Source organism: Canis lupus, chromosome 5 (genome assembly GCF_011100685.1).
Source record: "Canis lupus familiaris isolate Mischka breed German Shepherd chromosome 5, alternate assembly UU_Cfam_GSD_1.0, whole genome shotgun sequence".
NCBI classification, from domain to species: domain Eukaryota; kingdom Metazoa; phylum Chordata; class Mammalia; order Carnivora; family Canidae; genus Canis; species Canis lupus.
The window spans coordinates 77,423,865-77,449,030 of NC_049226.1; the positions used below are offsets into that span (position 1 = coordinate 77,423,865).

The 25,166-nt window shown below is 43.2% G+C and overlaps 1 protein-coding gene across 6 annotated transcripts in view; it reads right to left on the bottom strand.

Annotated features, from left to right (window-relative positions):
- The window catches only part of HYDIN (HYDIN axonemal central pair apparatus protein), a 389,826-nt gene that overhangs the window by 107,489 nt on the left and 257,171 nt on the right, over positions 1-25,166 (bottom strand). For all 6 annotated transcript variants that reach the window (XM_038538390.1, XM_038538392.1, XM_038538391.1 and 3 more), the window contains 11 exons: positions 23,491-23,618; positions 22,922-23,058; positions 22,560-22,687; positions 22,219-22,410; positions 21,731-21,880; positions 18,815-19,054; positions 13,965-14,133; positions 10,978-11,157; positions 10,344-10,514; positions 7,680-7,850; positions 3,431-3,645 (listed from right to left, as the gene is read on the bottom strand). In XM_038538390.1, coding sequence (XP_038394318.1) covers positions 3,431-3,645; positions 7,680-7,850; positions 10,344-10,514; positions 10,978-11,157; positions 13,965-14,133; positions 18,815-19,054; positions 21,731-21,880; positions 22,219-22,410; positions 22,560-22,687; positions 22,922-23,058; positions 23,491-23,618 — 1,881 coding nt within the window. The remainder of the gene's footprint in view (positions 1-3,430; positions 3,646-7,679; positions 7,851-10,343; positions 10,515-10,977; positions 11,158-13,964; positions 14,134-18,814; positions 19,055-21,730; positions 21,881-22,218; positions 22,411-22,559; positions 22,688-22,921; positions 23,059-23,490; positions 23,619-25,166) is intronic.

The window sequence follows — 25,166 nt, forward strand, 5'->3', positions numbered from 1 at the left end:
GGAGGTAGAGAGGCTGGAGGAGAGGAGGGAGTCCTTGATGAGGCAGAGGGAAAGTTGGAAGTGTGTGGTATTCTGATGGCCAGGAAGTACTTCCAGGAGGCGGAGTTATCAGCTGCTATGACGTCACATGAGATGAGGATAGAATACAGGCGACTGGATCTGGCAAGATGAATGCCTGCGACCTTGAGAAGATTGACCATGGAAGGACAAAGGAGGCCTCCCTGGAATAAGTCAAAGTGAGAGGGGAATCTGGGGTCTTGGGGCAGATGAGCGGTAATACAATATGCATAGATGCTGATGGGAAGGATCCCATAGGACAAAAAGCACATAGGAGAGAGGGGATGACTGGAGGAATTCAGATCTCGAGTGAGGAGTGGGGGAGGTCCAGTGCACACGTGCAGGGCTTAGGTGAAAGCTGGGACAGTGGCTCTGTGGCAGGGAAGGCATGGTGCTGGGCTAGGTAGCAGCTCGGCTCGTCGATCTGGTGGTGAGAGAATAAGGTGGTTGACTTCTGGTGTTGCTGCTCCCTCCATGTAGTCAGGAGAGAGATCATTAGCTGGGAATGGGGAACAGGAAAGGGCCTTAGAGGTTTGGAGAGTGATGACCTCAATAAAATAGTCATCTTGAAGAGGAGGAGGGCAAATTGCCCAGGGCAGACTAAAGAGTCTATGTGAGATTTGTGGTCTTAAGTTTAAACGAAGACCATTCAGGAGAGAAGAGGATTGTTCCTAGCTGTGTGCAGCCACCCTGCACAGAGGAGGTGGAGAATCTGGCTTACCAGGGATGAAGTTTTGCTTGCAGAGTATAATGAAGGGGAAGGGGCAAGGGAGTGCCTATAGTGACAGACATGGATTCCAAACTGGGTAAGAAAGGAAGTGAAGGGGGAGGCAGGCAGTGAAGATGTGGACTGGAGGCTTGCACGGGACCAGTAAGTCATCAGGAAAGTTAGAAGATGGCTGTCAGGAAGTAGGATGGGTAAATGCAGAGGTCTTGGAGTTTATAGGTAATGATAAATATGTTCTAGAACATGACCACAGGAGGGAAAAGCTGAGGAGGCCATGGAATTGAGAAGTAATAGTATTAGATTAAATGTCATTCCAAAAATTAGGATTGCCAGCGGGTGCTCTCTTAGAACATGGTGATATATAAATAAATGACCTTATATTAGGGATCATATCTTCATTATATGACATATTACACATTTCTTCCTTTTTTAAAAAAGATTTTATTTATTTATTCATGAGAGACAGAGAGAGAGAGAGAGAGAGGCAGAGACACAGGCAGAGGGAGAAGCAGGCTCCATGACGGGAGCACAATGTGGGACTCGATCCCGGGCCTCCAGGATCACACCCTGGGCCAAAGGCAGGCGCTAAACCGCTGAGCCACCCAGGGATCCCCTACACATTTCTTCCCACTTTAGCAACATGACTAAACTTTTAGTCATTGGGGAGTTCATGCTTTAGGAGAGCTTTCGAAAACCAAACAGCCATCTCTGGGTGAAGCATGCTGACAGGGTGACAGTTGTCCAAAGCGTGAGTCCTGTCATACTGTGGCAGCCACATGGGGGAGGGGACAATCTTGAGCAGGTTTTAAGTTAACCTGTTTATTGAAAGGGATTTGGGGTCAGAAATGGGCTTTTCTGCTGCTCTGATATACTCGCAAGGCCTTACTTCACTGTCCAGATGGATGGAACCCAATAGAAGAAAATGATTCCTTACAACACCCTGTTTAATACAAATATGAGTTCTAGATAAGCCATAGACTTCTTTGTAAAGAACATATTAGATCTTGAGAAAGAAGGTTAAATAATGCTGCAAAAGGAAGTGAGTCAATGGTTTTAATTTTCATGGAGAAGAAGGTGTGACTGAACTGAAGATCAGAGACATCATCTGGCACAAATTCAGCCCCTGGGACATCCCATCCAACCTGCACACCTCCTCTCTTGTGCAGACCGTGGCTTCCACTCTGTCTACTTGCCCCATCCAAACTTCCACCTGCCTAGCCCATCTAACATGTGGGCCTCCTCTCCTTCAGGGGCTTTCACCTCTACTCGGTCTACCTCAGCCACCTCCTCCAACATGCCTCCCCCTCCCCCCTCCCCCACTGCGCTCTCAGAAGGTAACGAGACCCATGGACTCTTCCTCTCTTCTTGTTTCTCCCATTCTGCTGCCCTACCCTTGATTCCTTCTCTTTGGAGACTGGGCTTCCTGTATACTGATGCCACTCTCACCTCCCTTACCCCTGGTTCTAAGCACACTCCCGCCCCTACAATAAGAATTTCCCTCTCTACCTCTGAATGGAGGTTGCCACTTGCTGCGTAGGAAAATCTTAACAACTGTGAAGTTATGGCTTCCTGTTTCGGCTGGGACATCAGCATTTGCAACTTTCTTTTGTCCACCACCAATTTCTGGTTTTCTCCCCCCTGCCCCCAGTGGACACTTCAATGCTTCGCCAACTTCCTCAACGCCTCCTACAAAGACTTTGTGTCCCGCATGCGTTCCCAGAGCCACTCAACAAGACCTTCCCCAGCCTCTGCTCTCCACCTTGCCTCCCCAATGCACAGCTGCATCTGTTTTCACCTTTACTGACTCTGGAAGAAACGGGCCTCTGACTGCATTGACTATGCTTTGTCCTGTGCTCCCTGTCTTCTCGAGGAATCTCATTCCCTCTTGGGCATATCATCACCTTATACCCCCCTAGCAGCTCCCTTCCTTATAGACCTGCTTGTGCCTCCACCTCCTTCCAGGGAGAGAACTCTCTTGACCCTAGGTCTGCTCCTCTAACAACTAGTCTTTTTTCCTTTTCTTTTAAACATGGTGGAAGCCTACACCCACCTGACTCTGCTTTCCCACTGGCAACTCCTCACCCACCTATCTTTCATGGTGCCATGCACTATCTCTTGCTGCAGCACCTGCTATCCCACCAAAATTGTTTCTCAAAGTCCTTTGGCTGAGGCTCAAACTTTCTGACTTCTTCACTTTCTAAGACTCCCGTGCAGCTCCCCAAAACCCTTGCCCCTGCCCTGCCCAATTTACACAAATGGTTTCATACTGGCATTCCTTTAGTATTAGGCAGAGCCATATGAAGTTGCTGTTCCAACAGCGGAATGTTGGCTATTTCATATGGCTCAACCCAATTCTTTTGGGTTTTTGTCACCAGTCTCATTCTATTGCAAGTATTTGAACATGTGGTTATCTCCTTCATCAGACTCTTGGCACCGCTGGAGTGCAGACTCTTGGTTTTGCTTTATTCATCTTCACTTGGTAGCACTCAACCCAGTGCCTAAAATTAAAGCTACTGCTGACCACCTCTTTGGACCTGCATCATGAATCTGCAGAGGCACCCACACCAATGGAGGCTGCAGGATGCCAAGGAGGAAGGACTGGGGGGAAGGACCCCCACCCTTATTGTGGGGGGCCCTGATTGGTACCTGCGGTGTTTCAGACGCGTGCTGGTGATGCTGTTTCTGAGACCCAGAGCCATGGCTCTCTGCCTTGCTTTTGGAGATCAACATGCTTCCACGCAGCGTCTTCGCAGGTTTCATTTCAGGGGTTACCAGGGTGGATTCTGATGTCAACTTGCCCAGGGTATCGCTGCTCAGTCGTGTTTGTCCCACAGCAGTTTGACCCGAAGCAACCTCCTGGGCTACACAGAGAGAGTGGATTTATATTAAAAGTTGCCTTAGGATAATAAGAAACTAATGGTGGGGATGGCACAAAACCTATCCCCACCTGGTGCAATTCTCCCGAGGAACACAAAACCATCTCTACCTGCAGCTGGCTGGGAGGAGCTGGGAGAAAAGGCTCCAGTCCCCAAGGCTGGATGACGATGGGCCTGGAGCCCAGGTTTCTCTGCTGCACATCTTCCCAATGGGTCCTATGTTAGTCTGCCCCACGTTCTCTTCCAGCCCAGAGGGCAACTCTTCTGAAACTGCTGGTACACTACAGCCCCGCCCTGGGACCCTAACACTAAGATGAGGTGATGCGGCTGTGCGCTGGGCAGCTTCATGTTTCTCCAGCGCACAAGCAGACTTGGGAAGACTCATTATTCCTTGTTGACTGTTTTGGCAAACAGACCCTCAGGACTCCCTTGAGAGTTGTCACTATGCTTTACTTCGCTTTATCTTGTTGTGCATCTCCCTCAGTCCTTCCCCCAGGAGATGATTATGGATACAAGGACTCCATGTTGCACCTGGAGGTGGCTGGGGGTGGGATGGGGGGTCAAGAGCCTGAAGCCACCAGTGGAACAGTTGTGCCTCGTTCTTCTGGCTGGTCCTGTGTTCATCCAGGCCCTGTCACCTCCAGCCCCTCCAGGCTCTGCCTCCATAACCACCACTCCAGCCTCCCCTACCTACTCACTTTGCCTTGAGTCCTGTGCCTCCCTGGGCATGGCCTTCACTGATGGCTGTGCAGTCTCTTCTGTGCTGTCCTTAGGCCTTTCAGCTTTCCCTACCCACGCTATCATTCCACTGTATCTTAAAAAGCCAGCTCTTCCTGGTATAATACTAACAAGAGTTTTCATTCCACTTTGCATTTCTTTTAAGAAATCATCATTTCATCTCCTCCCTTTCCCTCATTGCCCAAATTCTAAAACAGTAGTGTGGACCACGTCTGTCCAGTAGATATGTAATATGTATGTAATTTACAATTTTCTAATAGCTGCATTAAGAAAGTCCAAATGGATTTTAATGGTATATTTTCTTTAACCCAATATATGCAAAATGTGATCATTTCAACATGTAAACAATACGTAAAAATTGTTACTCTGTTATTTTATAGCCTTTTACTCAGACTACATCTTCAAAGAAAACCCCTAGCTGCACATTTCAATTTGGATTGGCCACATTTCAGGTGGCTAGTGGGTGCTGTGTGGGACAGGCAGGATTAGATTTGTCACTTCCACTCCAGGACAGCCTGTGGACTCCATAGGGAATAGCAGCTTTGGGGTTAACCCCTCCATTGAAAGGGTTTTCTCCAAAGTGCCCTCTGAACTGTGAACCACAGTGGCCCTCTCTAAGGGCTCCTTCTATCTGTACTTTCAGCTAACTCTGACTACTTTCACTTTTTGATTCAGTACATTTTGGGAAGTCTTTCCTCTGTGTCTACTCTGTGCCAGGCACCATTCTAGGTGTGGGGAATATATCAGTGAAGAACTAACATGCATCCCTGCTTCCAGCTGACATTCTAGTGGAGTCGACAGATAGTGGAATAAGGAAGTCAAGTAAGTGTTGTATGAACCAGAGACAAGGCCTATGAGACAAACAAGGCAGGAAGGGTCCCCCCAGGCCCCATGAAGTCTCTGGAGAGGTGTGAAAGCCCTTCTCACCCTATTCCCTCCCGCAGCTCAGTCTCCTTGACTTCCTTGTGTCCTGCTCTCCTGACTGCCCACCACCCCTCTGACCCTCCTCACTTTGCTTTCTTTGGACTCTTTGGCTTCTCTTCCATCTCCTACTCCTAAAATGTGAGTGTTCTCCAATGGCCCATCCTGTCCTTCCCATCCCTCTCCTCTTTCTGCAACTTTCTGGAACTTCTGGAACTTTGCTCTCTTCCAGCAGTTACACCTCTTGCTTTGTTGAGGAAGCCTCCCCCAGTTATGTCTTTAGCCTGACATTACCTTCTCAGATAAGAAACGCAAATCCAGAATTGGTTATGGGACACCAACACAGCTCCAAAGACCTCTGAAATGTAGTTTAATTGAGAGAAGAGGAAGCAAAAATCTAAGAGAACTAGAATTATGATGCAGCTTGGAGTTCCCACTAAAGGTAGCAGAATAGGTTACCCCAAAATATGACTTTAGGAGTTCAGGGTATGCCCCCTCAAAATATGCTGCTCTCTTTTGAGCTGTGGGCACCTGAACAACAGCAAATGCAGGGAGAAGTCTTCTCTGACCTTCCCTTATCAGCCTAAGGAGAGGCATCCAAAGGGAACTCATTGCTCACAAATCCTTGCCCTGGGAGTTCCATCTACCAGGAAGGATCCACTGACTCATCACAGGAGAGGAGACTACACCCAGACACACTTGTCACAAACTTTCTACTTTCATCCATTCTTCTATGGGACCACTCGTCTTTCTTAAAACTCATTTGCTCTCCCCCTAAGAGGACTATCTCCTTCCTCTTCTTTCCTGGTGAAGATGGTATTTAATTCAGAATTGTAAGGTACCTCATTTCCTCCTGAGTATCTCCCATGGACATGTGAAAGATACATGTTAATAAACTTGTTTTCTTCTTGTTAATCTTTCATCACAACAGTTTAAGCCAAGAATTCAGAAGGACAGAGAAAATTATTTTTCCTCCCTTACTCTACTAAAAAAGCTATTTCTCTTATCTTCCCAGCAAAGAATCCTCGATTTCCCTAAGCATCCCATGCAGAGTACTGAGGGGAGAGGACATACCTGAAAGCTGCAGGCACTTTCATCAATCAACTAGCAGTGCACTGCTAGAGATGATGTTATGCGGGCATCTGGGTGGCTCAGTTGGTTAAGCAACCAATTCTTGATTTTGGCTCAGGTTATGATCTTGCAGTTGTGGGATCGAGCCCTGCATTGGGCTCCATGCTGAGCATGGAGCCTAATTGAGATTCTCTCTCTCCCTCTTCCTTTGCCCTTCCCCCTGCTCTCTTTCTCTCCCTCTCAGAAAAAAGAAATGATGTTATGCTGTTATGAATATTTATATAGAAATAGTTCGCTCAGAGCAGTCACTCTACTTCAGTATATTTTCCCATTGAGCAGCCATTCCTCTGCCTTCTAGGTCCTTAGACAATCAAATGGAGCCAGGATTCCCAACCTCTGGTAGACAGGCCACATTAGGCCTCACTACAATGGGGTTCAAAAACTTAATTAATATTCTTCTCCAGCAAACTTTCTCCTCCTCCCATGTTTCCTATCTTGGTAAATTAAATGACATCAGTCTCCTGGTTTCTATGACTAGAAATCTCAATGTGACCATCTGGAATGCCTCTTCCCCCTTGGGGCAGCTGGCCCGAGCCTGTTCAGCCTCAGTATCTCCACTGCTTCCTTTACAAGACATTACAAGAGCTCCTGCCTTCCCACTGTGACTCTGACCATTTCTCCCGAGGGTGAAAACCACCTGACTCCTCTGTTCCTTCAAAATAAAATCCAAATTCTTACTCCTGGCATCAAGGTCAACTACGATGGACCTCAGCCTGCATTCTTACCTCTCATTTACTGTTGGTTCCCTTGCCTTCTCAGGCTGGAAGGTCCTTGTCTTCACCTTTGCCTGTCAATGTTCTCCTGCTCCTTCAAAGCTCATTTTCACGAAAACTTCCCCAGATCATGCTTGTTGGAACCCAGCCATCCCAAAGTTGCCCTTTGGCCCTTCCCATCCTGTCCTTCCCATCCCTATTACATTATTTCCCTGTGCTCTGAACAAACCCACGTCTGTTCCCCTTTCACAGGTCACCCTCAAAGGCGTAGGCTGCATCTTATTCACTGTCCTGTTCCCTGGAGAGCCAAGTGCATGCCTGTCCTGGGCAGCAGGGAGAGCTGTAGATGCTTGGTGAAGAGAATTCTTCCTTGGGCTATAAGCTGGGAGCATGTTGTAAGTCAGCCTTCAACCGGGCTTGGGGAGAAAAGCTCAGTGGGGGACACAGAGAACCTGGGTATTAGCAGCAGGGGTACCAGCCACTTGACCACAGAAAACCAGGAGAAATGGCTCTTACCAGACTCTTCCTCCTTCATGGACTGCTCTATGGCAGCCCTGATGCAGAGCTCACGGGCCCGGATCCCCGGGATGTTGTTGCCGTCAGTGATCGCTTCAAGCACGATGGAGTCAATGTTCAAGCAGGCTGCATTGTAGTATCTAGCCATGCTGATTGCAGTGGCTGTCTTTCCTGCAAAAAAGGCCAGGAGGTTGAATTTCCTGGCTCTCAGGTGCCCCATGTCCTAAATGGAAGAAGCTTCTAGAACAGAGATCCTGGTGAAGTGATATCTCCAAGTGCTTTGCTGTTAAGTCTCTTGTGTGGCCAGAGGTGGAAGGAGAAAAGAGAAGGAAGACCTGAACCGCATGGGTTCTGGTTCTCACTCTGCTGTGCCCTGTGTGATGGCAACGCACAATCTCTCTGTGTCTTCTCCTCAGTTAAAAGGTGATTCTACCTTTAAAAATTTTTTTATTTTAAAAAAAATTTTGTAGCTCTACTCTGATTCTAATGGGAAGATTTTTTGGTTTAAAGGATAACTTGTGTTGATCTTTTTTGCCCCCTCCTCATTTCAAAATATCTGCTCATTAAAAAGAAAACAGAAAATTCAAATAACAAACAGGAGAAAAGAAAAAAATCCATAATCTGCTCATCCAGAGGTATTACAGTTAGTATATGGCTGCTAAGTATGCATATATAACTAACTTATTTATATTTCTCAGGAAAAAGAAATGGGTTCTGTGGTAGGCTGAACATGGACCCACCCCTGGCACCACCACCAAAAACATCCACGTCCAAATGCCTGCGACTCGTGAATATGTTATCTTATGTGGTAGAGAGGCTTTGCAGTTGCAATTGAGTTAACGATCCTGATATGGGAAATTATCCTTAATTATCCAATGTAATCTCAAGGGCCTTACCGGAGACAAGCAGGAGGGTCAGAGTCAATAGATGATGTGATGATGAAAAAGGAAGAGAGAGTGGAAGATGTTATGATGCTGGGTTTCGTTTTTGTTTTTTTTTTTAGAGGCTTATTTATTTATCTACTTGAGAGAGAGTCATGAGCAGGGGGAAGGACAGAGGGAGCAGGAGAGAATATCAAGCAGACTCCCTGCTGAGCGGGGAGCCCACTGAAGGGCTCAAAGTCACAACCCTGACATCCTGACCTGAGCCAATTGGGAGTCAGATGCTTCACCAGCGGAGCCACCCAGATGCCCCCATGATGCTGGTTTTGAAGATGGAGGAAGGGGCCCCGAGCCAAGGAATGCTGATGACATTTCTAGAAGCTACAAAAGACAAGGAAATGGATCCTCTCCTATATACTCCCAGAAGGAATGCAGCCTTATGGACACATTTTAGATTTCTGATCTGTAGAAAGTAAATTTGCATTGTTTCAACTTATTAAGTGTGTGGCTGTTACAGAAGCAATATAAATTTAATACAGATTGTAAATCCTAAGTCTGACATTTTTTTCTCACTTAAAATAATGTATCATGTACATCTTTCCATTAATTCAACACACTTCTATGGCAACTTTTAAAAACTGTAGTGATATACATACAAAATTTATCATTTTAACCATATTTAAGTGTACAGTTAAGTTGCAAAAGCACATTCGTATTGTTGTGTGACCATCTCCACCATAGAGCTCCAGCACTTTTTCATCTTCCCAAACGGAAACTCTGTACACAAAAAGCACCCCCCACCCATCCTTCTCTTTGCCCAGTCTGGAAACCACCACTCTACTTTCTGTTTCTATGAATTTGACAACTCTAAGTACTTCATATAAGTGGAATCATACAGCAATTGCCCTTTGGTAATGATTTCACTGAGTATAACGTCTACAGTGTTCATCCATGTTGTAGCAGGCCCCTCTTTTCTGGGCCTATTACACCATATTTTGTTTTTCCATTCATCTGTCAATGGACGGTTGGGTTGTTTCCATCTTTTGGCTATTGTGAGTAGTGCTGCTATAAACATAGATGTATGAAACACTGTTTTTAGTGGCAAAACAACTTACTATGTGAGTGTACTAAGGCTTAATTAGCCAGTCTCCCATACTGAAAGCTTCAGTATGGAATGGTAAGGAATGCTGCAGTGAACATTTGTGCAGTTAATCTTTGTCCACATCATTAAATATTTTCCTAAGGTAAATTCATAGAAGGAATATTGCCAGTTCAAAGGGTCTACACACATTCCCCCCCCCTTTTAAATAATTTAATGTCTTGGATTTTTCTCTAATATTTTAATATTTTAAATTATTGAAAGAATATAAGCTCAAACAATTCAGAGATGTATTAATTAAAAATAAAGGGTCCCTGCTCTTTTCTCTAGCTCTGCATCTCTGCGGTTGGCAATGTAGTAGTTTGGGGATAGTCCTGTGCTATATAAGTTTCAAACAAAAGAGTCTTTTATTATCTCAAAAATTACATGTGCAACCTTCACCATAAACCCAATGGGGGGCAGCCTGGGTGGCTCAGCGGTTTAGCACCGTCTTCAGCCCAGGGGGTGATCCTGGGGACCCAGGATCAAGTCCCACATCAGGCTCCCTGCATGGAGCCTGCTTCTCCCTCTGCCGGTGTCTCTGCCTCTCTCTCTCTCTCTTGCTCTGTGTCTCTCATGAATAAATAAAAATAAAATCTTAAAAAAAAAAACCCAATGGGGCAACCCTTCAAAGTTATGGCATACCTGACAATGGCGTCCCATGGATGATAATGGCGATGCCTTTCCTGTTCTTGGTCATGCGGCCTTCTGCAGAAATATCAATGCCCAGGTGGCGAGCGATTGCCCTGCTCACTGGGTTGTTCTCTACTTCTCCAACTTCTGTGGAGTGGCTGTCAATGCTCTGTAACTTGTCACCTGCAAATTAAGAGTATATGTGTGCAAGTGAGTGCATGTGGACAGGTCTGGAATTCACTTGGTCTGATGGAAAGGTGAACAACATTTTCTTTTTCCAACACTATTGTACAATGACAATCTGCTACAAATGTTCTCACTCCCCCGTGCAGCATATGAGAGTGCCCTTTTTTGTTAATAATTTGTCCACAGCTACTAGAACTGAAAATACAGATACTTTCTGACTGTTAACTCTGTTTGGGGGGAATCTGCCCTGCTGAAAAAATAATACTAGAAACTAGCTGAATTTGCAGCATGACAGGAAGTGGCTGAATAATCGATGGCATATTCATACTGCAGAATTAATATGCAGTGTTGCAAGAAGGCTCAAGGGTGCATTTTAGGGAGAAAAGTAGAAAGGCACTGGACAGTCTTCCCATCTCTGTGTAGAGAGAACTGGTACCAAAATGACAAAATGCTTATTTACTTTGAAACATTATTTTTTCCAGGCTCTCCTCATCTTCCTCTTCATCAGGATAGGTCTTGGACTCGACTGTAGGGATATGCCGCTCTTCCAGGTTGGATGTGACCGAGATCCCTTGGCTAAGTGAGGTCCTCTTCGTACTGGCAGAGGTTCCCAACTCTGATGAAGGCATGTCTTCATCCTCTGCCAGAAAGCCAAGGACAAAAACACACGAGGAACAGTTGGGAGGGGGACAAGGGAGATGGGGACAGAAAGTGAGAGAGACAAAGTGGAGAATCACCTGGTTACCATCACCCCTGACTAGCCAACCCCAAGAAATAAGAACTGCAACTGCAATCAGTTGGCTGTTAAGAATTTTCTTTGCCCAGAGTGTTTCTACATCTTAACATTAAAAAAGTACTAAAATTATACAGTTGCTTCAGAAAATTTAGAAAATTCAGGAGAGCAAGAATTATAAAATTCATCTGTGAAAGAGACATAGAAAGGAAATAGTGACAGAGAAATTGCAGCTGTATTTTATGATACCAGTATAGAAGAGCCTCAAGCTCTCTGATTGTTCATTTCATTTCTCATTTTTCAAAGCTGAACTTGGGATCATATTGTATATTCCAATTTGTAGCCCGTGTTCCCTCATGAACATTTGTGCATGTCATTGCTAAGCACATGTACCGTTTTGTCTGCCCAGCACTCTCCCCACTGTTAGTCACTCACCCTACAAGTGGGCTGTGATTGCACGAAATGACCCCCTCTACCCTGGGGAAGGGGAGGGCAAGACATTGTCTTTGTTAAGAAGTTAAATTTGAAGCAAAGAGGTCAGTGCTCTTCCTTAACTCTCCTCCCTGGCCATGGTGCAGGAAGCAAGGAGGACAATCTGCACATGAGAGTGGAGGGAGTAGAGGCTCTGAGGAAAAGTACAGCATGCACCTGCCTGCTCCCTCTGGACCCTTGGGTCCCCATTCTTGGCCACTTTTCAATGGGCCAAATGAAAAAATGGACCCCTGACTGTCCATTGGGGACGAGAGTGATAGGGCCCTCCTCTGACTTCATAGTGCCCGTTGTACCTGGCAGCCCCTGCAGTTTTCTGCTCCAGGCCACTGGGCAGTGGTTTTGAGTTTCAGAATCTCTACTCTGCATTCCCTTCCTGACTCTGGCTCTCAAAGACAGGGCCTTGTTTAATTGATCTCTTTATAGTACTTCAGCTCCATTCTTGGAACATAGTTGGTGTTTGTTGTAGGCTTAACTGGTTCCCCTAAAATTCTTAGGTTGAAATCCTAATTCCCCAGTGCCTCAGAATATAACTATATTTGAAGATAATGCCTTTAAAGAAGTAATAAAGTTAAAATGATGTCATATGAGTGTCCTTCTCCACCCACATTCCAGTATGACTGGTGTTCTTTAAGAAGAGATTTGGACAAACACCCACAGGGAAGACCATGTGAACACTGGGGGAAGATGGCCATCTACAAGCCAAGGAAGGAGGCTCAGAAGAAAACAACCTGCTGACACCCTGATCTTAGACATTGAGCTTCCTAAACTGTGAGAAGATAAATTTCTGTTGATTAAGCCACCCCATCTGTGGTCTTTGTGATTGCAGCTCTAGCTCACTAACACTGCTCAATGACATTGACCAAGAGATTTAGGAGAGAGGTAGTCTTCTCTCATTTTCAGAAGCTAGCATTCTCTGACTAGCTTCCTTGAGAGGCAAGACAAACCCAAGGGTAGGAGCAAATGGACTCCATTCAATTTATTCATTCACTCTCCTGGCATGTATTTATTGGGCACCATGATGTATCAGGTGCTATTCCATGCTTTGGGTTTATAAGTGGGGAATGCTTGATCACTGCCTTTATGGGGGCTTCTCATTTGGGGAGCAGGCAGGTATGAAGAAAACAATTACACATGCAATGGCTGTTACATAGAAAAAGAGAGCATGTAGCAACAGGGAGGGCACTGAAATGTAGCATTTTCAGGATGAATCCATGGTAAACAGGAAGCAGAAGCATGAATCATTACAAGCCACACAGTGCTACAGGTCATTCAGGAGCTCTGATGCTCAAGTGCACACAGGGAGCCCATTGGTGGATGATGGGCCTGGAAGAGGCAGGTTACAAGTGCATAGTCCAGTTTTATGATTGAAGTTTGGCCTCGAGGACCATGGAGGGCCAACCTCTCCCTTGTGTGAACCTCTACTCCCTACCCTCTCTTAGGGCACCAAGTTGTACCCTGTGCGATGTGTTACCTCCCATCACCTGGGCACACCGAAGCTATGGAGCATTGTGGTTACCACCATGGACTCTGGAGTCAGAGTGATGTGGGCTTGAACCCTTCAAAATGTGGACCTGGGGCAGCCCGGGTGGCTCAGTGGTTTAGCGCCACCTTCAGCCCAGGGTCTGACCCTGAAGACCCAGGATCGAGTGCCACATCGGGCTCCCAGCATAGAGCCTGCTTCTCCCTCTGCCTGTGTCCCTGCCCCCCCCCCCCCCCCCCCCCGTCTCTTATGAATAAGTAAATCTTAAAAAAAATGTGGACCTGGACTCTCAATGCTTTAGTTTCTCATATATATATGTAAAGCCGGCAGCACAAGGCTTGGTAACTAGCAAAGGTTTATCTATACCTATGTCTGCTGTTTTTTTAAAAAAATTACTAATTAAATTCAATTTAACTTAACATATACTGTATTATTAGTTTCAGAGGTAGAATTTAGTGATGCATCAGTTGCATATAACACCCAGTGTTCATTACTTCAAGTGCCCTCCTTAATGTCCATCACCCAACTGTTTTTAAGTCTTAACTCCCCACTAGACTCTAGTGGGAGAATGTATCCCTGACTCTGCATCCATACAGTGGGGATATATAAATAAAATATGTGAGGTGCCTAGCACGTGCCTGGCACATAGCAGGTGCTCAGTAACTGGCTGGCTTCTCAGCAGGGATACTTCCAGGGTGCCAGGGCAGGGGTGGAAGGTGGGCTACCGGCACTGAACTCTCACCATTTTCCTGGACCAGACTCTCCAGGTACTTTGCCTTCATCTGTTCCTCTTTTGACCGTTTCATCTCCTTAAAGTAGTCATACAGCTCTGGGGGCAGCTTTTCCCCGGGAAGGCGGGGAGGCAGCAGCAGGGTGTTGTAGGAATCATAGCCCTTCAGCGTTCGCAAGATCTGCAAGAGGGTAAGGGGGAACTTCTGTTGGCTGTCCTGGAAGCTTCCTCCTGACAGCCCTCAGAGGGGCTACCCACTTGTAAGAGCTTTGCTCCTGCCTGAGCCTGAGGAGTGTACAATGGGCCTTTGGAGATATCTTTTAAAAAGTAAGGCTGGGCCCTGAATTTGGGGATATAGGATCTTGATTTTGCCCCATTTGAGCCTGGACATGTCACATGTGGAAGAGATTCCTTCTTGTTTTACAAATAACATATACTATTTTTCTTTTTTCTATTGACAAAAGTATAGAACTCCATTATCCACTTTGAGTGACATATTCTTGAAAAATACTGTGGTTAGCAGTGTTATACAAGGAAAGTGGCTGTCTCGTAAATAGAGGATCCAGGGAAAAACTGGTAAAATGGTATTACGTGTGTGGGGGCAGGGGGATGTGGAGGGGTAGGGAGGGGATGTGTTTCAGGCTTGTCAGATAAAATATGGATGCCCAGTTTAATCTGAATTTCAGATGAATAATTTTTTAGTGTATAACTGTCCATATAAAGTATTTCCTGTTTTTTATGTGAAATTCAAATTTAACTATGTAACTTGTTTTTCTTCCTATTAAATTTGATAACCCTAGTGTTTCTATATATTTATAAAACATGGTGCAATAGAGTTGTAGAAAGCAGCCGCTTCCTATACAGCCTAATATATGTGAAAAATCTGTTTTGTTACATAACCTTTCTCCAGGATCACTATTTTCAGTTGTGTGAAAACCACTGTTAAGATGCTCAATCTAAAGTTTATATGGTAAATAATAGTGAAAGGGAAAATAAGGGAAGGGAGAAGAAATGTGTGGGAAATATCAGAAAGGGAGACAGAACGTAAAGACTGCTAACTCTGGGAAACGAACTAGGGGTGGTAGAAGGGGAGGAGGGCGGGGGGTGGGAGTGAATGGGTGACGGGCACTGGGTGTTATTCTGTATGTTAGTAAATTGAACACCAATAAAAAAAATAAAATAAAATAAAAAAAAATAAAGTTTATATGGAATAACAAAGGGCTAAGAATAGTTAAAACACATAAAATTGATATAATCATGTATATTAATTATACTTGAATGTAAAATATGGTAAAAAAAAAATGCTGGGGTCCCTGGGAGGCTCAGTTGGTTAAGCATCTGCCTTTGGCTCAGGTCATGATCCGAGGGTCCTGGAATTGAGCCCCAAGTTGGGCTCCCTGCTCAGCAAGGAGCCTGCCTCTTCTTCTCTCTCAGCTCCCATAAATAAATAAATAAATAAATAAATAAATAAATAAATAAATAAATAAAATGTTTACAAAAAAGAGTGTTAAAACATTAATGAAGAAGAATAAAGATTGCCCTACTAGATATTAGGACTTTTGAAACTGGAGTAACAGACAGTGTGGGATTGATACTGGGATAGATTAACTGACCAGTGATATGATATAGAAAAGAAAGCTTAGAATAGACCCATTCATATACTGAGCTTTGATACCAGACAGAGCTGGCATGGCAGGTCAGTGGGAAAGGAAGGAATATTCCAAAGATTGGGTGATGCCGACATACAAAGGCCTGGCTGATTTGCTTCAACTGGGGCAATTCTGAAGAGCTAGCCCAGCTCCGGAGCTTCTTTTGGGGTTCGCTGAGGTCTCGGCTGTACTTCCATCACAATGCATTTCTCCACCCAGGTCTACTTGCCTTATTTTTTCCTGGTTCCTTATGAAACCTGCATGCATATCTCGGAGTCTTATTAGATTCTGCTTTCCATTGAACCTGGCCCACAGCAGGGGATGCAATGCCAACATAAGCCATTGAGCATTTCATAGATACCTAATGAAAAGGCTCCTTTCCAGTGGGAAAAATTCCCCTTCTGAAAATAACTTCTAGGTGCAGAATCTAAATTGGGCAGAGCATAAGCACTAGATGTAAAGAAGATAGAACACTCAAAGGCTGAGTTGGGGGAGAGTCCAGAGGAAGCAGAACCATCTTAACTAAGCCATTCCTAAAATTCCTGACCCACAGACAACATGAGATCACAAATGTTTATTGTTTTAGGTTGCTAAGCTTGGGGGCAATTTGTTTTGCAACAATAGATAACTAATTCATATGCAATAGAAAACTAAGTATCAGACTTCAAGAATAGTACAGGAGAAAATAATGGAGCAATGCATTTAAGATATTCAAGTGTAAACATAAGCAAAAGGTACTGTATCCAACCAAACTCATCTTTAGGCATAAAAGCCACAGATGAAGAGTTATGAACATGCATATATACTCAGGGAATAGTGTTCCTATGGCCCCTTCCTGAGAAATCCACTACAGACCACACAGTGGTGACTGGAGAAGCTTCACCACAAGGACTGGTGTTGAACATTGAATACATGTAAATATAGAACTAAAACTAAGTGATAGAAATTAGGTTCTGACATCCTAATATTGTAAGCTCTGACATGACAGATACAAGAAGCAAAATATGGAGGGTGTGCCCCTGAGATTATTACCAAGTAATCATTAATTGAAAAGATTATCATTTTAAATTAGAGGGTGGTGAGGAGAGAGAAAAAGAGATTAGTAGCTAACTTCATAAGTGCTCATAGTAGAGAACTAAGCCAGTTTCTAAAAAGTAAGGTATTAAGGGCTTTAGATAAATGAGTAGTTCATACAACTCAGCCTCAAGGTAGCAGAACAGGGTTGAGGGAATAAAAATGGACCCAGATAGATCAGTGGAATGAACAGAGATCCCACAAATAGACCTAAATGAGTATAGTCAACTGAACTCTGACAAAGGAGCAAATGTAATACAAGAGCAAAGATAGTTTTTCCAAAAATCAATGCCAGACCTGGATATTCACATGTAGGAGACCCAAATCTAGATGGAGCTGACACCTTTCACAAAGCTTAAAATGGATCATAAGCCTGAATGAAAAACATACAGCTATAAAACTCCTAGAAGGTGCCATAAGAGAAAATCCTGATGACCTAGGGTGTAGTGACAACTTTTTAGATACACACTAGAGGCACAGTCCATGAAAATAATAATTGATGAACTGGACTTCATTAAAACTAAAAACCTCTGTTCAGCAAAAGACAATGTCAAGAGAATGAAAAGTTACAGAATGGGAGAAAATATATGCAAAAGATATATCTGATAAACTTCTGTGATTCAAAATATGTAAAGAACGCTTAAAACTTGACAATGAGAAAACCACCCAATTAAAAAATGGGCCAAAGACCTTAACAGACACTGCACCAAAGAATATATACAGATGGCAAATAAGCATATGAATAGATGCTCCACATCATATGTCATCAGGCAAGTGCAAATCAAAACAAGATACAACTACATACCTATTAGAAAGGCCAAATCCAAAACATGGACAACATCTAATGCTGATAAGAATAAGGATCAATAGGAACTTTCACTCATTGCTGATGAGAATGCAAAAATGGTCAGCCACTTTGGAAGACAGTCTGGCAGTTTTTTTTTTTTTTTTTTATAAAACTAAACATACTCTTACCATATGATCCAGCAATTGTAGTACTTGGTACTTGTCCAAAGGAGATAAAAATTTATGTCCACACAAAAATCTGCATATGGATGTTTATGGAGGCTTTATTTATAACTGCCAAAACTTAGAAACAAACGAGATGTCCTTCAGTAGGTTAGTGGCTAAATAACTGCTATACCCAGACAATGGAATGTTATTTAGTACTAAAAAGAAATGAGCTACAAGCCATGAAGGAAACTTAAGTGTATATTACTAAATGAAAGAAGCCAGTCTGAAAAGATATACTATATGATTGCAATTATATGAAATTCTAGAAAAGGCCAAACTACAGAGATAGTAAAAAGATCAATGGTTGCCAGGGATTGGGAAGAGGAAGGGATGAATATGTGGAACACAGATATTTTTAGCAAAGTGAAAATACTCTGTATGATACTATAATGATGGATACATGTCATTATACATTTGTTCAAACCCACAGAATGTACACCACCAAGACTGAACTCTAATGTAACCTGTGGATTTTTGATGATTATTATGTGTGTGTAGATTTATCAATTGTAACAAATGTACCACACTAGTAGGGGACATATGTGGGGCGGGGGACAGGGGGTATTTGGGAAATCTCTGTAACTTCCCCTCCATTTTGCTGTGAACCTAAGACTGCTCTAAAAAAAAAAGTCAAAAAAAGTACATGGAGGAACAATTGGAAAATATGTAGCCCAGAACAAACAGGAAAAAAAAGTGGCAGATTTAAGCCCTAACATAATTTTATTAAATGTAAATGGTCTAAATACACCAATTAAAGACAAAGACTACCAGATGTTTTTTTAAAAGAGATCCAATTACATGCTCTCTACAAGAAACTCACTTCAAATATAATGACTGCTGTATATGTTCTTTAGTGTTTGAATTTTAACCAGGAGCATGTATTAGTTTTTCACTTAGTTGATTAAAATGTGTAATGAGATCACAAAGAAGCAATGAACTCTGCTCAGAGCAAGGGAAGTGGGTTAAGAAAGGCTACAAAGTGATCTTTAAATTGACAAGGAAAAGTTTAAGGGGAAGAAGGGGCAAAGGTCAGGAGGAAGTTGTCCATGCTGAGGGAAGAGCACAGGTACATGGCAGGGCCCAGGAGCGGTAGGAAAATGGAATTTGGTTTTGGCCTCTGCTCACCTTCTCTTCTATGAGATATTGCTGGTCAAATTCTAAGGAGTAAAACTCAATGGGAAAGCCACAGGGATTCTTCACCACCACCTCAGCTTCATCTCCAGGTGCATAAGGCAGCAGTGGTCCCAGCTCCAGAATTGAAGGACTAAATTCCAAGTGTGGCTCTAGACCTTGCCCCTGTGCCAGCAGCGTAAGCTTCTGAGCACTCTGGGCAATCTGGAACACCAGGGTTTGGCTATAGAATTTCTGGAAAATGTAAAAACAAAACAAAATCTTAACTTTTGTTGTTGTTATTACATGCCATGTAAATCTGAAAACCACTGTGGAGACAAAACTGAAGCTACTGAGATTAAGAGAGAAAACTTTTCATGTAAAATTGCATGAGACCAATTTGTATTACTGTATTAATACCAGGTCTCCAGCATGCCAGGCACTGTACCAAGTGCTTCATCACTCGTAGAGGACCTCTGGATGTCAACACTCATATCCTTCAGACCCTCCAGTGGGGTCAGATGGGTCACTGTCTGCACATCTGGGCTCTCATTTCATGGGCCCTACTGCCTCTGGGCAGGCCAGGGCAGGGGAGAAATGCTGGGGACTAACATCTTCTGGGAGCAATCTTCAATCAATGACTTGGGAAATACCACATAAATACCGCAGGTCCCTTGCTCTTCGGAAGGAATAATTCTGAAATGTGCATTTTGTCTATTTCCTTAGAGTTTCCCAGTAGGATTATGTTTTAGTCTCCAAGGCAGCTAGCTCACTTGCATACCCTATTAGCTGCCTTCCTTTCCCTGACCACCTTCTCCATCAATGTTCCCTACACTTCCCAATTAATCTGCTTGCCCTTGAATCCTTGTCTCCAAGTCCATTTCTTGTAGAATCTGAATTAACATATTTTTATTGTTTGAAGATACAGTTAAGCAGCAGGGCAGAGATGGTCAGCGAGAGCATCAGTTTATCAGATATATTTACAGTCTGAATACCAATTGATAGTGATACCAACCACCCTAATCTGGTTTTACTGGGGAACCTACCAAAAGTGTGGATTCATAGGCCCCATCCCTAGAGATCCTGACTTGATAGTGACTGGGTAAGGCTGGGAAATCTACATTTTTAACCACATGCCCAAATCATTCTGATATAATTAGGTTCATGGCTTGGGTCTGGAGGCCGTGATTGGCTTCATGATTTGAAAAGCTCCTTAGTATCTTAGCTCAAGAAGGAAAATCAGATGGATAGAATATGGATGGACATACATACACACCCAGAAAATATCACTGGAGACATTAAGAGAATGAATTATTGCCTACAAGAATTTTCTATATGGTGATGGTCTTAGCACCTTCTGATCTAAGTAAGCTTCTATATTTTAATTGTTTTATGAAAATGTTTCTAAGACATTTTATTTATTTTTTTGTTTTCTAACAGAGTATTCTGAACATATATTATAACATCAGTGATTTCTTTTGTGCTTCTGATGCTGAAGGAGATACAGATGTAGAATGTATGGGTTCCTTGTATATAGCCAATAAATTCCTCTCCCAGTTGGTAGAAACATTTTATTAACTTTGACTAGCTCCAACTCAACATTTATGGAACCACCTGAACAAATCTATTTTTTTAAAAAACTATTTTCTGATATGTCTCTCATTTAGTAAAATATCCAAAATCTTGGCAACCTCACGGTAAACTCCCTAACAGTGTTAAGACCCTATGAATGACAAACATATTAATTATCTTTTCTTTTCAAAGGGTTGGGGAGATTTTGAGAATGAAACAGGGGCTTTATTTTAGAATCAGATATGAAGTCATTCACTTTTCTTTCTCACTACAGACTCTTCAGCATTTCTTCAAAGCATTTCCATTACCAGGAAAATAGGAGTTAACTGTAGGTATTCTATAAAACCCACATCGATTTTTTTCTTTTAAAAGAATAAAGAAGAGAAAGCATCTCTCTAATGCCTTAGGCTCTGAGCACAAGTCTTTACAGTGTAACCTCTTGAGATCCTCTCTGGCTCTAGGATTTTATTTTTACTGTGTCATCTTTGCTAGGAGTAGTTTTGTGCTAATGGCATTCAAAAAAGAAATGTCTGTGAGGTCCATGGAGTACATCTACCAGGAAATACTTGTTATTATCCCAACTACTGATGATAGCAGTAAATAGTTATTGAGATACTGCATTTTGAGCAGTATGCTATGCGTTTTATTTACATCAATTCATTTAATATTCAAAATGACCCTAGGAAGTAGGTATGGCAGGTTGATACTGTCTTAGCTGAAACCCTAGGAGCCAGATGCTTGCAAATTGAGATTTCTAAAAAAGTAAATGCAGTGCACAGACTCTCTGCTACATATATCCTCAGCAGGGGCTAAGACATGTCCCTGAAAATCAAATACTGATATTTCTGCAGTTGTGATGTTTGTGCAAACTAAGTGAAATAAATAAAGGTTAAGTAGTCTCATGTCAGTTTGGATGAGATTTTTCTACCAAATGAATCTGAGTCTGAAACTTATGAAATCCACCCTCCCCCCCCCCCCAGTTTCTGGAGTTTATTGGATTTTAGAATTGCAATAAGGGATTTCTAATGTGTGATATTACTATTTTTCATTGTACCTATGAGCAGACTGAGGTTTAGAGGCTAAGTAATTTATTGAAAGCCATGCAGTCTCTAAGTACAGAGGCAGAAGGCCACTCACCCAGGTCTGCTGATAAAAGTCAATGTGCTAGATAGATCTGATTCTGGAGCTGGTGCTCTTAACTTGCAGGCCACACAGCTCCTACATGAAACAAGCACTGGGTATCCTTGTCACAATAGCAAGACAAAGGTCACTCAAAATTTCCCTGGACACCTGCCTCATCAAGTAAAGCTCAAAGAAACCCAGAGAGTCTGAATGAAATCATATTTCTTTAAAGCTCACCTCTTCTTTAGGCATGAATTTCACTTGGACGTTGGATCTCTCACCAGGATCCAAGATCCCAGAAGTGGGCTGGATCTCAAAGATGCGTGTCTTTGGCTTTAATTCAGCATGCAGTTTCCGTCGTAAGTACTTTGGCATATGTTTCTCCAGCTGGTTGATAGATATTAGACAATTGGATAATCTTTTATGGAAATTGGATTTATTCCATCTTCCACTCACTCAGCCTACATTTACTGAGTCCCTTCCAGGTGTCAAGGAATGTGTAGATGTCAGGGCTACAGAAATGAGCAGGACATCCACCAGCGTAGCCTGGTAAGTCTTTGAATGTGGGGCTAATGACCTAGACTATATTTAGGAAGCAATAGCTGTCACTGCAAGTCTTGAGCAAAAGACTGAAATAATGAAAAACTGAAGGCCTAGAATTATAAATCTGGCCAAAATAGAAATAGAGATGGAAAAGGGGGACCGATGGGCCACATCTCATTTACCTTGTTAACTGGCTCATGGCTGTGGACGAACCATTCACAAGGGACTTGGAGAGGATTAGAAAACTGAATTGTTTCCACGAGGCATTGTCCACACTGAATTGTGGCAAACTCCACTTTTTCACAAGACAGTGTCATAGTGGGAATGGTCACCTTGGCTTGGAGACAGATATGAACTGTTGGCCCTCCAATCACCTAGAACAGGCATAGAGTTGCTGTTACCACACGGCAGGGGGTTGAGGGAAGAATCGTGGCCCTGAAATGGCAACTGGATCATCCTAAGGTAACTGGCAAGCCTAGCTGGTAGTTGGGGATAATTGGCTGGGCCCAGTAGTGCATCTTACCTTGATGGGCAGAATGACCTCTTTGTTTCCAACAGGAAGACTGGCCCCTTGTGGGTCAAATTTCACTTCAAATGTTTCCGTTTCACAGTAGGGCAGATTCTTTACACGATCTAACTCAGTACTGAAGCCTGGACCAAGATAAACAAAATTTCTTTGTGGGAAAGAGAAATGGCAAAGAAAAGCTGCTGAAGACAGAGCCCTCCTGGGGCAGGATGACCATTCAAAGTATCGATTAATGGCCCAAGAATTCTTTCAGCTGATCCCAGAAGAAGCATGAACACTACTCTAGAAGAACAGTACAGATGGGCACCTTGTTGGAAATGACAAAGCACAAGAGGAAACCATCTTCCTAGCCTGATTACCTGTGTCATGAAGGACACGCTTTTCTGCGTGGAAGGACACTGGGAAGTAACTGGTGTTGGTGATCTTGATGATGTGTGTTCGGACGTCACCAAAGATGATGTAGCCAAAGTCCAGGATATACTCTGGCAGCTGGACTCTGAAACAGTTAACAAGTTCTCTTTACCAGTCACTCTTCCAAAAGAGCAACTGTGCTGTTCTCTTCCATATCCTGTCACAATTCTGTCTTTGGGAGTGGAGAAGAACCACCTTCCAGAGAGGAGCCTAGGCACAAGATACTCCCTCTCCCAGGAGTCCACACTGCTGTTTCAGTCATTATCTCAAAACACATTCAGCATGTGCCCTCATGAACCTGAAACCAGGCCTCTCCTTTAGGTAAAGCCAGAAGTTTCTGATTTTCAGAGGCAGAGATCTTCCTGGGTGGCTGGATGCTAGAGGATGGCAGATACAGGAGGCAAATGGATTTCATTTCTAGATGATCAACCATTAATTAACTGAAGCAGCATTTTGGCAGGTGACACTGTTTGTTCTGCTGCCTTCTGAAACAAACCCAACATAGAAGGACACTCACTTGGCTAGTTTGCAACAACTCCGATAGCTGAAGTCATCTGGAGAATCGGGGATAATTGTTTTCTGATGTTCCATGGCATATCCTTGGACTATAAGTCGCTCTACTTCCATCTGGAGCTGAGGACTTACCTGGAGTAAGAGAGAAGAGCAAGTGAGCAAATTCTTCTAGAACATGCATTCTCAATGGGGGCAAGTCACCACGAAGAGGGAAAGAATTGCTTCATGGAAGGGGGAATGAAAAAGTTATAGATATTACAGTGATTTGTGGCCTTCCAGAGAGGGCCACAGTACATAAAGAGATATACAGTATATTTGTGATATTAAAATTTTCATGGGGGTGGGTGGATGGGTGGGTAGAGTAAAGAAACTGGTATATCAACATCCTGGAATACTACTCAACAATGAAAAAGAACTATTGATATGAATGGATCTCAAGGGCATTACTCTCAATGAAACAAGCCAGTCTCAAAAAGTTATATGCTGTATGATTCTGCTTACAAAATATTCTTGAAATAACTAAAGTATAGAGATGGAGAGCTATAGTAGTTGCCAGGGGTTAGGGATGGTAGATTGGGGGTCGCTATGAAGAAGCAGCTTATAAGGCCAAATACAAATGAAAAATCAAAGGTTTAGTTCTCCTTGTTGAAAATAAGGGGAGAGACTTCTCCCTCCTCCCTTTTCTTAGAACACTTACTTTTTTTTAAATATAAATTTATTTTTTCACCAGTTCAAAAAAAAATTTATTTTTTATTGGTGTTCAATTTGCCAACTTATAGAATAACATCCAGTGCTCATCCCATCAAGTGTCCCACTCAGCGCCTGTCACCCAGTCACCCACCCCCCGCCCACCTCCCTTTCTACCACCCCTAGTTTGTTTCCCAGAGTTTGGAGTCTCTCATGTTCTGTCTCCCTTAGAACAGTTACTTTAGAAAACTTGTGAGTGGGGATCCCTGGGTGGCTCAGCAGTTTAGTGCCTGCCTTTGGCCCAGGGTGTGATCTTGGAGTCCCGGGATCAAGTCCCACACCAGGCTCCCTGCATGGATCCTGCTTCTCCCTTGGCCTGTGTCTCTGCCTCTCTCTCTGCGTCTCTCATGAATAAATAAATAAAATCTTAAAAAAAAAAAAAAGAAAACGTATGAGTTATTTCTCTGTTTTTCTGAAATGCATATAAAACTTTTTAAAGCCTACATAAGCCTACATAAAGCCATAGCTTTATAACCCGAGTGTCTTCATCAAGGCCCCAGGAACCTTCTTTTTGAAATGCGATCACCAGGTAAGATAGAGGTCCCATCCCCAGTTTCTATGAGAGGTGGAGCCTGACTTCAGAGGGTCCTGTCATTCACACATGAGAGGTTTCCCTCTGGATAAAGCCAATTATCCAGTGCAGATGGTCACCCCGATTACCATGTGAATTTAGGATGAACTATGTGTGACGGATGGTGCTGCCAAGTTCTCTTACTTGAGGACTAGTTTTAGTTAGCTATAGTTCTTACTTGAGGACTAGTTAGTGTTTACCTCAAGAATATGTATGTATTGGGTCGTATGTTTGGTTACATAAAAGGCTGAGACTTCTTTCTCTCTTTACAATCTTGTAGTGAATTGCCTGAAATGTGGATCACATTCTGGTTTAATGCTTATTCAACAATGAAATTGTTTTCTTTCTCTTCTACCTCTGTG